At 40.9% G+C, this 16,554-nt stretch overlaps 1 protein-coding gene across 1 annotated transcript in view; it reads left to right on the top strand.

Moving 5' to 3' along the window:
- The window catches only part of LOC128484310 (interferon-induced, double-stranded RNA-activated protein kinase-like), a 31,076-nt gene that overhangs the window by 585 nt on the left and 13,937 nt on the right, over window positions 1–16,554 (top strand). Inside the window, exons 2-11 of the mRNA XM_053460651.1 lie at window positions 989–1,121; window positions 9,172–9,307; window positions 10,694–10,752; window positions 11,554–11,602; window positions 11,748–11,806; window positions 12,128–12,170; window positions 13,115–13,218; window positions 15,004–15,136; window positions 15,624–15,688; window positions 15,948–16,017. Coding sequence (XP_053316626.1) covers window positions 1,012–1,121; window positions 9,172–9,307; window positions 10,694–10,752; window positions 11,554–11,602; window positions 11,748–11,806; window positions 12,128–12,170; window positions 13,115–13,218; window positions 15,004–15,136; window positions 15,624–15,688; window positions 15,948–16,017 — 828 coding nt within the window. The 5' untranslated portion in view covers window positions 989–1,011. The remainder of the gene's footprint in view (window positions 1–988; window positions 1,122–9,171; window positions 9,308–10,693; window positions 10,753–11,553; window positions 11,603–11,747; window positions 11,807–12,127; window positions 12,171–13,114; window positions 13,219–15,003; window positions 15,137–15,623; window positions 15,689–15,947; window positions 16,018–16,554) is intronic.

Below are 16,554 nucleotides of genomic sequence, written 5' to 3' on the forward strand. Positions count from 1 at the left end.
CGCCTTCTGAAATCTGCACTATTCAATGCTCTGAAAAATATCCCTCGTCTTATAATCGAGGTTGTCTTCTTATCAGACCTCAAATAGAGGTCTGACTACAAGACTAAAATCCAGATCCCCCACAACGCTGCAGGAGATCCGGATCCTCCTCTCTGGCAGTCTCTGCTGCTGCCGGCGCTTCCTCTGGGGGTTTCTATGATGGAGCTCCACCATAGAAGCCCCTGCGGAAATGCCGGCTGCAGCGGAGGTTTTCTGTGCGCTTCCCGCAGCCGGTGAATGTGATGTGATGCCGGCGCTCAGTAATAAAAGCCCCGGCGGAAGTACTGGCCACCAGCAGCGGAGGTTTGCATCGCACAGACCTCCACCAGCTGCCCCACTAGACACCAGGGAGTCTGAACACTGGTCACAACTAAAGGGATGCACTGGTGGGTCAGGGGAGTAGCAGGGAGGGGGTTAAGAGTGGCATGGGGCCGGGGTTCAATGGTTTTCTGGAGGCAGAGTGGCATATAGGGGGCTAAAATGCATGTCAGGGAGGCAGAGTACCATATATGGGTGTATAATGCATATCTGGGAGGTAGAGTGGCAAATAGGGGATTAAAAGGCATATCTGGGGGCAGAGTGGCTTACTAGGGAGGCAGAGTGGCATATAGGGGTATAAGGCATTTCTGGGGGGCAGAGTGGCGTATAAGGGGTACAAGGCATATCTGGGGGCAGATATGCATAATTAGGGCAGAGTGGCAAATAAAAGGAAATAAAAACCAAAATTTTTTTTTCAATCACAGTTTTTATTAAAATAGTTTACATGTGAATTAGTATTTACTAGTAACACTTTTTTCCCAGAGGGTAGTCTTATATTCAGGGTTTTTCTTTTTTTCCTAAATTAATATTCAAATTTTGGGGGGTTGTCTTATAATCGAGCAAATACGGTACATATTATTATTAATTAAAATGAGGTAATTGTATACAATTTCTTTTTTCTGTATTCTAGGTATATTGATCTGATTCATAATAATGGGAGATCATATAGATTATAAAGGACTGCTTATAAACCTCTGCATTAAAAACAAAATGACGTATGAATATCGTGAAGTCTTGGCAACAGGCCCTTCTCATGATCCCCGGTAAGAATTTCAGTGTAATAGTGGGCCGTAGTTATAATATGCAATCTTGTGCTGTGTTCAGACCTATGTTTCAGGTAGGCCATGTAACAGCGTATACAGAATTGAAAATTAATTACCGTATTTGCTCAATTAGACAAGGTTTTTTCAGAGCAAATAGTCTGAAAAATACCCTTCTTCTTATATTCAAGGTCGTCTTATAGTAAGACCTCAAATAGAGGTCTAACTACAAGACTAAGATCCAGATCCCCGCAGCGCTGCAGGAGACCAGGATCCTTCTTTCTGTCAGCCGGTGAACGTCTGCGTGATGCGCGCAGGCAACCTCTGCTGCTACCTGACACTTCCACCTGGGCTTCTATGAAGGAGCACCGGCGTGATGTGACCTTCCAGTGCTCAGTCATAGAAGCCTTAGCTGAAGTGTCGGGGAGCAGCGGAGGTTGCGCACAGGCGTCCGCCGGCTGCCCCCACTAGACACCAGGGAATCTGGAGCATGGGGAGCAAGTCTAGGGATGCATCGGTAGGTCGGGGTGGCATATAGTGGGTATAAAGCATATCAGGGGGGCAGAATGGCAAATAGGGGGGAATAAGGAATATCTGGGGGGCAGAGGGGCATATAGGGGGGCAAAGTGGCATATCAGGGAGGCAGAGTGGGATATAGGGGGGTATAAGGCATATCTTGGGTGCAGAGTGGCATATAGGGGGGTAGATGTGCATAACTGGTGGCAGGTTGGCAAATAAAAGAAAATAAAAACAAAAAATGCATTTTTCTCAATCATAGTTTTTGTTAAATATGTAAAAATAGTTTACTATTAATATTTACTATTAAAACTTTTTTCTTATAGGGTAGTCTTATATTCAGACTTTTTCTTCTAAATGAATATTCAAATTTGGGGGGTGGGTCATCTTATGGTACATTTATTTGTATAGTGCCAGCAGATTTTGTAGCACTGTTACAATGGGGGACAGTGAAAAAAGAAGTGAGCTCTGATCTTGTGCGTTTGCAATCTATTGGGATTATGAGGGGGGGGGGGTGGAGAAAGGGACTGCTTGTGTGAGGATGATTTGATTGATCTCATAAGTGAGGAGGACTGGTGGTTTCTTTAGGGTGCAGGTTGAGGATGTTAGGAGACCTACTTTTAGGGTAAATCAAAATTTCTTTATTTTTGAATCTTTTGGTAAAAGGGGGGTACAGAAGTAAAAATGGGTGAGGGGTAAAAAGGAAAGAAAGTATCGTAGTGAGGGACCTGGAGTAACACATCACAATATATGAGAGACAAGGTGCATAGTAACAGCTCACATGTGTATGTAAGAGAGCCTTATGTCAAGAGGCAATGAAATATAATTCGATAAAACAGAGAAAAATTGCTTGCAGGTTACAGCGAAAAAGCACTTTGTTACAAACACAGTGGCGGGAGAAGCTCTCATTCAAATGTCCCCCAAGCTGAAGGAGACAGGTGAGGGAGTGGAGGGTGCACCTGTCTCCGCAATGAGGGGGGGGGGATTGGGGAAGAAGGAGAGAAAGAGAGAGAAAAAGAAGAAAAAAACCCCACAAAATTCCCACCGGGTTGAGTGCCTCAAGGAGTAAACCATAGAGCCCCCAGATGCCATGGGGTGGGATCTCGGCAGCTACTCAGAGGTTTTCAAACACGACAGATTGTGTCTCTGGGGTAGAGGAGACCTACTTTTATGTTTCTCTGAATAGGTGGGTTGATAGTACGTAGGAAATAGTCTGACAGAATGGGGTAGGGAATTTCAAAGAATAGGTACAGCAAGGGTAAAACAATAACATACACTATATGACCAAAATGATGTGACACCCAACCATCACACTTACACAATATGGACAAAAGTATTTGGGCACCTGACCATTACACTAACAGGGACCTTGATGACATTGCATTCTAAATACATAGACATTAATATGTCCCCTCTTTGCAGCTAATACAGCTTACACTCTTCTGGCAAGGCTTTCCACAAGATTTTGGAGTATTTGTCCATCTGTCCTGTAGAACATCTGTGACGTCAGGCACTGATGTTGGACAAAAAGGCCTGGCTCCCAATCTCCATTCCAGTTCTTCCCAAAGGTGTTAGATGGGGTTGAGGTCAGGGCTCTGTGCGGTTCCGTTGTTCCACCCCAAACTCATCCAACCATGTTTTTATGGACCTTGCTTTGTGCACTGGGCAAGTTCATGTTGGAATAGGAAAGGGCCTTCCCCAAACTGTTCCCACAAAGTAAGAATAGTATTGTCCAAAATGTCTTGGTTTGTCCCGCATTAAACTCCTTGTGGAAAGCCTTCCCAGAAGACTGGAAGCTGTTACAGCTGCAAAGAGGGGCCGACTACATATTAATGACTATGTAATGCAATGCCATAAAAGTCCCTGTTCGTGTTATGGTCAGTTGTCCCAATACTTTTGTCCATATAGTGTATAGGAGCTTGTTGCACATCCCATTCCAAAAACATAGGCATTAATAAGCTTATTTGCAGCTATAGCAGCGTCCACCTATCTGGGAAGTCGTTCCACAAGATTTTGATTGTGTCTGTGAGACTTGTGGCTGATCTGTTGTTACTCTTAGATGCTTTCTCTTCACATTAATAACACTTACAGTAGACCAGGGTAGATCTAGCCACGCAGACATTTCACAAACTGACTTGTGGCAAAGGTGGCATCCTATGACTGTCATATTTAATGTAATATACAGTATACCATAACTTTTTTGGACCTATATTATTGTTATAGTATATTAGTATGTTATGTCTCTATCACTGTTAAGTTCCTTCTTGTTATGTTTTCTCTCCCATCCAGGGGAGTGCTGGCAGCTGCTGGCTTGGGGCAACCACTGGGCATCCACCTGGCCATTACTTTCTTTAACACCTTTTTTTTTTTTTTAACTTTCATTATTTTATGCAAACATATTAAGCGGTCACATGCACCACTGCGAGAGATTTTGCCTCTTGCTAGATGGCGGCTCCTATTAAAAATTCAACCACCAAGTAGATGGAGCCAAGCTTACTAATCATGATATGATTAGTAAACAAAAATAAAAAATAGTTAATTTCTATGAGCAATTCCTAAAATTATGCATGGTGGATATCGCTGTACTCAGGGAGTTTAGCTGAACACATGTTGTGGTGTTTGAGAGTGACATATATCAGAAGTTCTAAATTCATGCCTGAAGTAAAATATGTGTGGAAAAAAAACGCAACAAAACTTGCTTCATTGGAAGTGGCCTCGGCAGATGGAGTTGGGGGTACACCATTCGGGGGCTTGCCTTGCCTGGCAGTATAGTGGACTCCCAAGGTCACAAATATTGCCATTGGTGGGATTGTTTGTGGTGGCAGTATATTCAGTGGGTGGCCCACCTAGCCATGTTCAGGTGGTTCCTGGCAGGGGCGATCCCTTCCCAGGTCTATGGGTTAGGGCTGGGTGATGCGCTCCTTAGTTTGCGGATGTGGGATCAAGTGGTGGGCGTTCCTACCCCCCCCCATTGGGATTGGTGGGAGGCGGTTAATGAGGTTTCACTGTCTAATTTTGCTTTGGACGTTGCTGTGCGATAGTGCTGGTGCGGATGTCTTGGTGGGCAGGTTTGGTTTGTCTACTGTGCCCTATGATGCCATGCGGATGGGCTTTTGGGGGTTATATCAGCGGATTGTGTTCTTCCGGGTACATCAGGATGGATGTTGGCTCGGTCTGCTTGGCCGCCTCACCAATGGTGTTTGAGGCTGGTGGTCGGGGGGGGGGCTCGGGTTGCTTCTCCCCTCTGTGGGTTTTTTCTTCGGGCCTCTTTTGGTAGGCAGGTTATCAGCCATTCTCAAGAGTAATGACCCCGACGGGGACCGCAGTTAGGTATAGCGGTTTGCAGCTGGGTCTCCAAGGGGTTTTGGTGCTTGGTGATGGAGTTTTTGGTGGTGGTTTGGTTGCCATTACACAATTTTGGTTATGTGTAAGATTGTTTTGTTCTTCTTCTTGCTGGGGGGGTGCCGGTTTGTGGGGGTCACCTATCGGCATTCACTAGTTTTGGGCATGTGGCGGAACTGTGGTTGGAGAACTGCGCCCGTCGGTGGGGGCCGCAGTTGGGCATAGCGTTTGTGCAGCTGGGTTACCCAGAGGGTTTGGTGCTTGTGGGATGGAAATTTTGGTGTGGGTTGTTGGACCTTGGTGGCTCAACATTACAAAACTTGTTCAGTTATGAGTTTGTTCATTTATGTTGCTGATGTGAGGGTTGGTCACCGTGAGACGGTTGATTTGGTTTGTACAGGTGCCGTGCCTGTTAGCACCTTACGTGAGTTAGAGAGGTATTGAGCATTGCCTGGGCGTCATGGTTACGCTGCTGGTGTGCTTTGTCCAGAAGCAGCAAAGGTGGATGGGCTGGTTTGTGGTGCTGGATAGGTTTTTGTAGGCATTTGGCGCAGATTTCTTGATTCTGTGAGTGGCGGTGGGTTTTGAACGGGCCAAGCTTTCTTTTGTGGAGGGAGCCCATCCGGCTTGAGGTGTCAAGGGATGGGCTCATGGCGGTAGCTTGCCAGGTATCCAAGGGGTTAATGTGGTGGTATGATCATTGGTGGTCATAACCGGTGGGAGGTTCCTTGCAAGGAGTGGTGCTCGGAACCTCAGGTCCGGGTTGGGGCATCCTGGTATGTCCCCTCCCAAAATTGGTGTGTGGTATGGTACCTGGATAACTTGGCAAGCTAGGTTGGTTTTGGTTACGTCATTGTCTCTGTTAACACATCTATGTTTATTATTTCAGGTTTTACAGGACAATGACTGTTAAATAAAACAGCTGTGGCCTTTTCAAACCCATCTTGTGTGTTGGTGTTTTATTTAATTGAGCAAATGAGCCAAGCCTGGCCCGTGAGTCGAAGCTACATCTGTCAGAGTTTTTTTTTAGAGCAAATACTCTGAAAAATACCGCTCGTCTTATAATCAGGGTTGTCTTATAATCGGACCTCAAATTGCATCCTCCTGTCTCCCCCCCGAACTTAACCCCCTTAATGTGTAGCCGGGGCAGCGTGTAGGTCTGCCAGAGTGGCATATAGGGGTATAAGGCATTTCTGGAGGCAGAGTGGCACATAGGGGGTCAAAAGGCATATAGAGGGTTAAAAGGCATATAGAGGGTCAATAGGCATATCATGGGGCACAGTGGCATATAGGGGGTATAAGGCATTTCTGGAGCAGAGTGGCAAGCCTGGGGGCAGAGTGCCAAGCTTTGGGGCAGATGTGCATAACTGGGGGGGCAGGTTGGAAAATAAAAGTAAATAAAAACAGAATATTTTTCTCAATCATAGCTTTTATTAAAAAAATAGCTTACATAGTTTACATGAATTAACATTTACTGGTAAAACTTTTTTCCTATAGGGTCGTCTTATATTCAGACTTTTTCTTCTTTTCCAAAATTAATTTTGGGGGGGTCGTCTTATAATCGAGCAAATACGGTACTACCACAAAGTATGGCAAAGGCTGGTAGTTGCTTATGGCAGGGCTCGACAAATCCCAGGCGCCAGGTCGCCATGGCGACAGAGAATTTTGTCCTGGCGCCTAGGTTTTGTCAGCCTCTTACATCCAGAAAAAATTGTGGATGTAAGAGGCTGAGTCACCACATGGGGGCGCTGTTCCTGTCTGCCCAGAAGTCTGGGCAGACAGCACAGCCACTCCGAGCCCGCCCCCGAGCCTGAGATCACTCCCACGGAGTGATCCTGTAGGCTGAAAACGCGGTTGCTGGAAAAGCAGCAATCGTGTTTTCAGCTGCCACAGGCAGCCTCAGGGAAGGGGTTTGTGTGTTGATTGGGTCCCCACACAAGTCTGGGGACCTCACCCAACACTCCCCAGCTGCCTGATCGCTCCATGGGAGCGACAGCGCAGCGTTAACCCCTTCAATGCCGCGATCGCGGCATTTAGGGGTTAATTCCCGTTTTGGGGCTTTGCTGCTGGTGGTCTGCCTGGAAGCCCAGGCAGACCAGCAACAGCAAAAACGAGCCCCCACAAGCCCTTTGATGACCCCTGTAGGTATGGAAGCCTACAGCAGTCATCAAAGAGACTCCCTCTGCAATGGCTGGTCCATAGACCAGCAATTGCTTCCCAGCTGCCAGAGGCAGCTTCAGGGACAGGGGAGAGGGTTCTTCGGTCTCCACATGAGTGTGGAGACCAGCCCCAACACCCCCTGCTGCCTGATCGCTCCCTGAGAGCGACATTGCAGCGTTAACCCCTTCAATGCCGCGATCACGGCGTTTTAGGGGTTAACTCCCGTTTTGTAAGGGGCTCTGCTGCCGGTGGTCTGCCTGGAAGCCCAGGCAGACCAGCAACAGCAAAAAAACGAGCCCCCACAAGCCCTTTGATGATTCCTGTAGGCATAGAAGCCTACAGCAGTCATCATAGACTCCCCCCTGCAGTGGCTGGTCTATAGACCAGCAATTGCTTCCCAGCTGCCAGAGGCAGCTTCAGGGACAGGGTGAGAGGGTTCTTTGGTCTCGCCATGAGTGTGGAGACCAGCCCCAACAGCCCCCTGCTGCCTGATCACTCCATGAGAGCGACAGTGCAGCGTTAACCCCTTCAATGCCACAATTGTGTATGACACATTCGTGGCATTGCAGGGGTTAACATTTGTCCCCACAAGCTTGTGGGGACTAAATATCTGTCAATGCTGTGCTCCAATGGAACATCAGCATCGAAAGAGTTAAAAAAATGAAAAAAATGTATTTAAAAAAAAAAACAAACAGCACTGACCTGAAAATCCAGGGTGCTTCCAGGTCAAACGCTGTGAGTTTAGTAAGTGGGCTGATGATGATCGGATCCCTCCTGACCAACTGTTAGTTTAAAAAAATCCTGGCTCCTAACTTTTTTACCTGGCGCCTAGATTCACAACAAATTTGTCAAGCCCTGGCTTATGGTATGATTTGATATTATGGTAAATTGAAGTGTCTGGCTTTAAAGATGTCCCAAATGGACAGGGCAGCAGTATGACCATGTTTGAAAAAAAATTATTTTGAAATAGCAATATGCTATTTGTACTTACTTCCCTATAACGTCCCAAATAGGACATGGGGCAGTATGAACATGTTTGAAAACAATGGTTTTGAAACAGCAATATGCTACTTGTACTTATTGCCCTATAACGTGCAGGAAAAAACATAAAAACATTGGATATTTAAAAACTCAGGACAAATATTAGAATTTAGCAGGATTTTTCATTAGCTTTTGTACATGAGTAAAAGATTTTTCCAGTAAAGCTAAGAAAAATTCATTTTTTCCTCATTTTTTAACCATATTTTATACTTTTTTATAGTATATTATATTATACGATCAAAATAATTGTATCTAAAGAAAGCTTGTCTTGTTGTTATATATATTAGAGAGGTTAGTTAGATAGCATGGACACTGCCTCTATGGAGATCAGTGTAAGTCTAAGTTGACAAACAAAAAACAAGCTCTAGCCTTTTTTATTCAATGATTTTAGTTATGCTAAAAGCTGTGAATGTGATAGTAAAGTTTGTAATTTCAGAAGTAAAAAGTGTTTTTTCACCTTCAAAGGCACCTAGCACCAAAAAGGATAGGGTTGCACTTTGAACAGGTAAAACATTTAACTAAGTACAATAGATTAAACATTTGTTGGGAAGTGTATAGATTATAAACTATCCTCTACTGATTTCTATTATTGTTTCTTTTTGCTGCCCATCGCAAATAAATGAACGGTAAATAAAAAAAGAGTAATAACACATAAGTGAATTTGGAACAGAGCAAGTCTGTTTTATTGTCTTTGGTTCTTTTTCATTATTTTTTTTCTTGGACACTGTCACTGACCCTAAAAATGTTATGTTATTAGATGTAAGAGATCTTTCTAGTGTTGGTTGCTACACTATAAATAATCAATGACATGACTGAAAAGGAGCTAATGTATAAGTCAGGAGCTAAGTAATCAGTTTTTAGTGGCAACACAATTTTTCTGCACTGGTAAAGTTATATATATATTTGTATAAACCGTTCCTGTGGATTTGTAGTTAATGACTACATGCAACCAGTTGTCTTTTGGAGAAAAACATAATTCATTAAACTGTTCCAGGTTTACATTTCATGTGCTGGTGAATGATGAAAAACTTGGGGAAGGACAAGACAAAACTAAGAAGGCAGCAGCAAACCTTGCAGCTAAAATGGCTATTAGTGTTATACAAAATCGAGGACAACTAATTACAACTTTGGTGAGTTGCATTACCCTGGGTTCTGTTCAAAATGGTACAATTGTGCTAAACTCTGGTATAACATTGTATGACAATACAGCTCCGTCTATAATACTCTCAACACCCAGTGGGAGTGAGAATTATGACTCCAGTAAAATGTGAGAAGTTACACTTGTTACATTTTATTGGAGTCATACTTCTCACTGCCAGATGCCCTTACGCTACAGAACTGAGACAAAGGCACAGCTGTCTCAGAACACCTTAAACAATTCAATCAGATAATAAGGTAAGTGGCATGCCTTCTTTCTCTCTCTTCCTCATTCTATTTTCCTCACCTCACCCTTGCTCTACTTAACTTAATCACTTGGAACCAATCCCATATTTTCTGGGGCCCTGCCTCGTTTTTGGAGATTCATAGTTCATACTAATGCACAAAATAGGCAAAATTCATTTAAATTTTAGTATGAATATAAAAGCCTAATTATTACTTTGTAGTCATGTTGACATGTTGAATAGTTTGTATAAAGAGCAATTCTAGTGCCAAGTGGCAAAAGTGGGACAGTCACTGTCACAGCTGATGGAATCTTCCTGCTAAATGATCTACTTTTATTATCATGGTTACCAGAAATTTTATTTGAAACAGAAACCAATGTTTGTGTTTTTATGTATTTTCTGCATTCTTGGTTTTGGGTTTACATTTACTAAATGCAAAGTTATTCAAGATTGACTCTTGAGTTAATAATTTTTAATTACAAACAAGTCTTACATTAGTCTTCTAATAGTTGTTTCACTAAATGAACAAGGTGGTATGTTTTTGTCACATCCAAGCATATAATCTATAGAAATCCTTAATTGCCTATCATGCACTTTTTTTTACAATCTGATTACAGAAAATTGTGCACATCCATGTTTGTCACCTAAAGGGGAAATCCCACCATTTTCACTACTAAGGCATATTTAAAATGAGTTTCCAAGAATACTGTCTTCTTTATTGAAAACATTTCTGGTTTTTAGACCGATATACATTAGCCATCTGTGTGTGTTCTAGCTCTGTTGTTTTAACAGAATAGCTTAATCACCCAGAACCCAACACTGACTATGGAGGACAAAGAGGGCTTCATTAGCAATGCAATGTACAGTCAACACAATATTTAGTTTGAGCAGTGAAAGTCACTCAAAATATCACCTACTGCCTACAATGAAAGATAAAGGAATTTTATTGGAAAAAAATAAAATAACTCACACTTTTTTCGGTGATAATGTGCATTAGTTTTAATGTTAATAGACAAATATTAATTGTTTCATAGCACTTCACCTTTAACCATGTGGGAAACCATATTTTTCCTACAGTAAAAGCATAATGTTTTGTCTTTTAACATGTAATTTCACCTTTTATTTATGCTTTAGCCACAGGCCTCCCAAGAAACCCCACAATCAAACCCCTCTTCAAATGCACAAAATACAAGGTAGGTCCTATTGTATGCGGCTTAGTTAAATCTGAAAATGAAAGCTTATCAAGTACATAAAGGATTTATTTTTAAGAACCTCCTTGTTTAAAGTTGTCATAAAAATACTAAAAACTGCACCTGGGGGGGGGGATTTTAGCCTTAGAGTGGAAATTTAACCCGAACGTTGTTCTATCCAGGCTTCTACTAGATGTAATAGTTGACATTTTGCCCAGTCTATGAACATCTTATGATTTGTATTTTTGACATTTTTGTCAAAAATAATGTAAGTTACTGTTATTAACAAAAAATGTTCCCAATGTATATATCTTTATATATACATTTATACAAATTAATTAAACATTTACATAATTAAAATTTATTGCGGTATTCCATCAATCAATATTCAATCAATACTTGAAATTGCATTGATCTAGTTTCGAGACTACAGTTGTTGCTTGGTGTATTTTAAGTAATTAAGTAGTAAATGTGGGTTAATTTAATTCTGTTAACTTTACATTTTTAATGGGATAGTCTAAGATCTATTCGAGTGCACATTTGAGACGTTTTTTTTTTTTTTTTTTGCTGCTTGCATTAAGTCCAGTACATATTAGAGTGAGCAAATCCATGCATCCATTTTTTTAAGGGTTATCAGAAAACGTTTGGGACAAGCTAAGCTTGCAACCTTGTAAGGTGCAGAAACAAAACCTGCTGCCATTTAACCTGCGAGCTGCGGTATTACAGTTCCATGATTAATGTTATGATGAATGCAACTTGTAAGCTATCAGCTAAAGTTCTTGTGTGTTCTCTTATTTTTCATAGTAATGCAGAATCACCTTCATCAGTTATAGATGATGCTAAGGAAAATGCGGTAAGCTTTTTTCAATAGATGATCTCATAAAGTTGTTCCATGGTACTTCGCCTTGCACCGTGTAGGAAACATTATTTTCTTATGGCAAATATGTAATAAATGTTGTCTTTTTAACACATAACTTTACCTTTTATCCATGCTTTAGGCACAGGCCTCCCCAGAAACCCCACAATCAAACCCCTGTTCAAATGTACAAAATACAAGGTAGGTCATGTTGTATGTGGATTTGTTAAATCTGAAAATGTAAAGTGTAAAATACATAAAGGATTTATTTCATAGATTTTAGATTCAGCAAACCGAGGCATGCATGCATTTGTTTTTAAGAGTTGTCAGAAGATGTTTCAGGTCAAGCTAAACACGTAAAAGGAGCCCCAACAAAAATGGTTGCCAGTCAACCTATGAGCTATGAGTTTATAGTTCCACCATTAATCTGATGGGAGGGCCGCTTGTAAGCTATAACGTGGAATGTGCCCAAAGTTCATGCATATATTCTTGTGTATATACATCTGTTCCCTTTTTTCACAGTAATGCAGGGACACCTCCATCAGTTGATGCTAAGGAAAATGCGGTAAGCTGTGCCTTTTACTAACACATCTGATTATGTTATGTGAACAAAGTTTTCCACAGGGAATATATTAGCTGTAAATATAGTTTACAATGAAATATAGGTTGTACCCGGTTGCATAACACCCTCACTCTTTACCCTTTTCCCTCCTACATGCACTTTGCTTTTTCTTAAGTAGACCTGTCATCTGAACAAAAGTTATCATTAACCAATAGAGCATAAATAACATCTGTGTTCAGAGATACATTTAGGTGTAGGCTGGCTAGGACTAGGCGGCAGACTCTTGGGCTGATCGCCCTGTTGGATGGGCAGGCTCCGTAGTGATGTCATTAGCCAGAGTGCTGCACTCTCCAAGACCATAATAAGTTAGTTCTTGGACTACTTCCAGTTTAAATATACCACGGATAGTATGCTTAAAGGGAAAAAGTAGTACTGTAGAGTATGATGGGCCTGTCAAAATATAACCAGATCAAATTGGTTGTCTAAATCCTGAGGAGTTCAGGCTGTTCATGTTTCCCACAAAATTTAGAAACAGTATAAGAACATTTTGTAGAGGGATATATAATGTATTGGCAACCTCCATTCCATCTTAAACAACATTTAGTGAACCAACGTATAATCCAAACATAAACTCTGGGGGCCTTCTTGGATATTCAGGTTTTCTACTGTCAGTAAATACAAAACACTGCATAATGTAGCCTACTGTGAGACACATTGGACTCAGTAGATTGTTTGCTAGCTAATAATTCTGCTTTAGGTTTGAAAATTCTGGAGCATTGCAGCTTTAGAGAGAATTATGGATCCAAAAATGAACAAATGTACAAAATATTTGCATTATGTGAGCATGTTTGCTTTAATAAGTAATTAGAACACAATGTTTGATTAACATGCAGTATCATAAAAAAAGAAGGCAGTTACTTATAAGTTTATGTTCCTTGTGTGATTAGCTTGAAACAAACTACGTCGGGAAATTCAATGAACTGTGCCAGAAAAAAAAGTGGATGCATAACAGCTTTTTGGTTGAAAGAAGGGGGCAACCACACATTCCTGAGTAAGTAGACCCAAATCCATGCAGCAGAACTAAATTAAGCAAATCTGTCATTTCACATCTGTCAGTAGTATTGAAGACCCAAGCCTCTTCTTGTGTGTGTTGGAGTGTACACTTGTGTAAGCGTGAGGTCATATGTGTAAATATGTGTGCCAGTACGTCTGTTAGTTACGGGAAGGGGTGGACAATGACCAATGAGCTTTTCGAGCACTAGTAATAAAAATCCTACTAGTTATGTCATCATAGACCCCATATGTGACAATGCAAAAAATAAGCCAAAATATATATAAAAAAAATAAACCCTGCATCTCAAAAAAAGGAGAAAAGAAACCCTATTAAAAAAATAAACTTTTGCCCCTCACTGCAAAAGTTTAAAACACAATGCACAATCTTTGCTTCTTTTACTTTCCCAAATCTACGCATTTGACTCAGGGCATCTTGTCAAGTTTTCCCTGCATTTGTAATGAATCACATTTTTTGTCATAGTCTTTGGAACTGATCAGTAACATTTTTTCATAGTTTTTACACATACATAGCAATGTTGCTATGGATTTCTTGCACTTTACACGTGCAACTGCAAACAAAAGATCAATTTCTGTTCAGAAACATACCATGCATGTACAGATTTGTCATGAATTAGTCATGAATTAGTCAGGAAGCTAGAGGGTCAAAACTGGGACAAGAGTATTTTTGTTTGACATTTTCATAGACTATTTTATTAGGCATTGTCTAATTTTGGACCAGCTAATAGCCCCCCCCCCATTTACATTATGCCCATTTAAACTATATGTTTCTGAATGGGAGATCTCTCAGGTTATTAAAGCAGTATAAATTGTGGAGCTGACAAACTGTCCCAAGTGAGACATGGGCCCAGGTAAGCAATGTCTGAAAATTCCAAGTTTAAAAAATGAAGAGTGCATGTTCCAATTTTGTTCCAATCAACAAAACATGACAAGCCTAGGCATGTGTGGCATCCCTGTACTCGGAGTATATTCTATTCTGCAGTTCCACATATTCTGAGAAAAAAATTACTCAGAGGCTTTGGAAAGTGTGTTTGAAAAGAAGAGTTGGGTGAAATTGATTAAGAAATTGAGGCATGAAATATGTCAAACTAACCAAAGTGGAATGCCCCGAGTTTTATATTTTAATAAACATATAGTTTTGAGATTTGTGGGTGTTATTGAAGTTAGCGCTTAGATTACCAAATTTGAAAACACTATGGAAATATGGAATAATAAGGAATAATACGGAAATAATATGCACACCTTTTAGTATTTGTCCTATAACAAAAATGATAATAAATATCCTAGTCACACAATCAGTGTGAATGCAGCCCTATGACAAAGCTGTCACAGGGCTGCACACAGCAATCAAACGACTCCCTGTAAGATTCCCCTGACCGCTGTAGAGGAGAATCCCACTGGGGAACCCTCTGCTGTAAAGGTGGACCCTTACAGGGGAACCCCACTGATTGCTGCACAGGGATAACATAACAGGTGATGTCATAGGGATTCACCTGTGCTAATAGAGATCCCTGGGGTCATAGAAGACCCCAAAATGACTTTCTGTGCATGATGCACTGCTCTCTGATCAGGTATCAGTATAGAAAAAAGTTAAACATTTCAAAAAGGTTAAAAAATATGTATGTATGATATATATTGGGGGGCAGTTAACAAACTTAGGGAATATTAATGAACATATAAAAGGTTTGTTTATTCAGTATCCTAATTGTAAAAATGTGATAATTCAACTTTCATTTAGGTTTAATACATTTTCTCCATCTCCTAGATTTTTCTGTAGAGCGGTAATTGGTGATAAAAGGTTTCCTGAAGCGACAGGAAGAAGTAAACAGGACGCCAAAAAGAATGCAGCTTTTTTGGCACTAAAAGAGCTAAAAAGGGAGCATCCAACTGATACTGAGGTGCAGTTCCTCTTTCATATTAATGTGAAAAGTACTGTGGTTATTTTTTGTGTACTATATCCTAATCATAAAACATATAATTCAAGATAGCTAGTTTACTTTAGAAGATAATCTTATTTGTAAGATCGGGTAACATGACCCATATGCTTCATGGAGTGCCAGCCCCTTGTCATGGACTAAGGGCTTTTGCTCACGCCCCTTTTTGTTTTATTTTTAACTGATATTTGTTGGTTGCAAACACGAACCGACCATCTGACAAACCAGGCAAATGCCAGACGGTGCCAGATGATGGTGATCTCCCACCATTTTAATGTTCAGCTGCTTGCACCAAGTTGTGGGTTCTGCTGCACGTATCCAGCCAGCTGGCGCACGTACATCATTTAGTGGCTGCAGGCCTAAAAGTGCCAGGGCCGCTTTTCTTCCTCACTTCGGCTCTGGTTGGTTTTATTTTCCAAAAATACGATTTTCCAATATCCTGCTTCTACAGATTCCAGATGTAGAAGAAATGAATGAGATAGAATCTGCATCTGGGAATTCCTTTGTATCCAGCAGGTATGTTATCTTTAAGTGTTTGTTGGTTAACTAAATAAATAAAAATGGGAGATTCCACTTTTGATTTTCTTACATTTTCACATTTACCACAAATTACATTTACTGCACGCCAGTGGAGTCGCTTATGTTCAATATAATGAACTGATGATATCTTGTAAACAAATTTGTAACAAAATACTGGTGTTTTTGAATGGAGGACACCATTCTATAGAATGATAATCTGTGTATATAAATAGTGATTGTTTTTGATGGCTTGTAGCTTTCCTGTTACCAGTCCAGATCTGCAGTGTGTGCAAAAAGGATCTTCACCAGCATCATCTGGTTCTGAGGTACTCTTACATTTAACTGTATATTGAAGAAACAACATGACTATTCCTTTTTATGTAGCGCAGCTTTGTGCACAGGATTGTAACTTTTTCGACCTACCAGTACACTGTGATTCCGTCACTTAGCAGTGAGTACATGCACGTTTGTGCATAATCCAGTGGGTTTGGTACTCTTTCCAAAATTATAATAAATTAAAGCAGGTTCACCTGGACCCAACACTCAGTTGGTGATTGGGTTGAGGTTTCAGGAAACATTCAACTCAACTCAGTGAGCTTCTACAGCACATAGGGCCAAAGTGGGCTCCTAATAATGCATGGTTAAAGTTGAGACATTTCCTGAACTTCTTACCCTTGATTAAATAATTATGCATGTGAAATTTCAAATTTACTTCTTATCACTTGCAACTCCTACTTTAGTGGAGACAAATGCCATCACGTGTAAAGACTGCTTTATTGTCATTGACCAATATCATCGATTGGCTTGACTATGCATTATGAACCTTGAAAAGGATTTTGCTTAGTAATGCACAGTGAAATTAG

Source organism: Spea bombifrons, chromosome 3 (assembly GCF_027358695.1).
Source record: "Spea bombifrons isolate aSpeBom1 chromosome 3, aSpeBom1.2.pri, whole genome shotgun sequence".
Lineage (NCBI taxonomy): Eukaryota > Metazoa > Chordata > Amphibia > Anura > Pelobatidae > Spea > Spea bombifrons.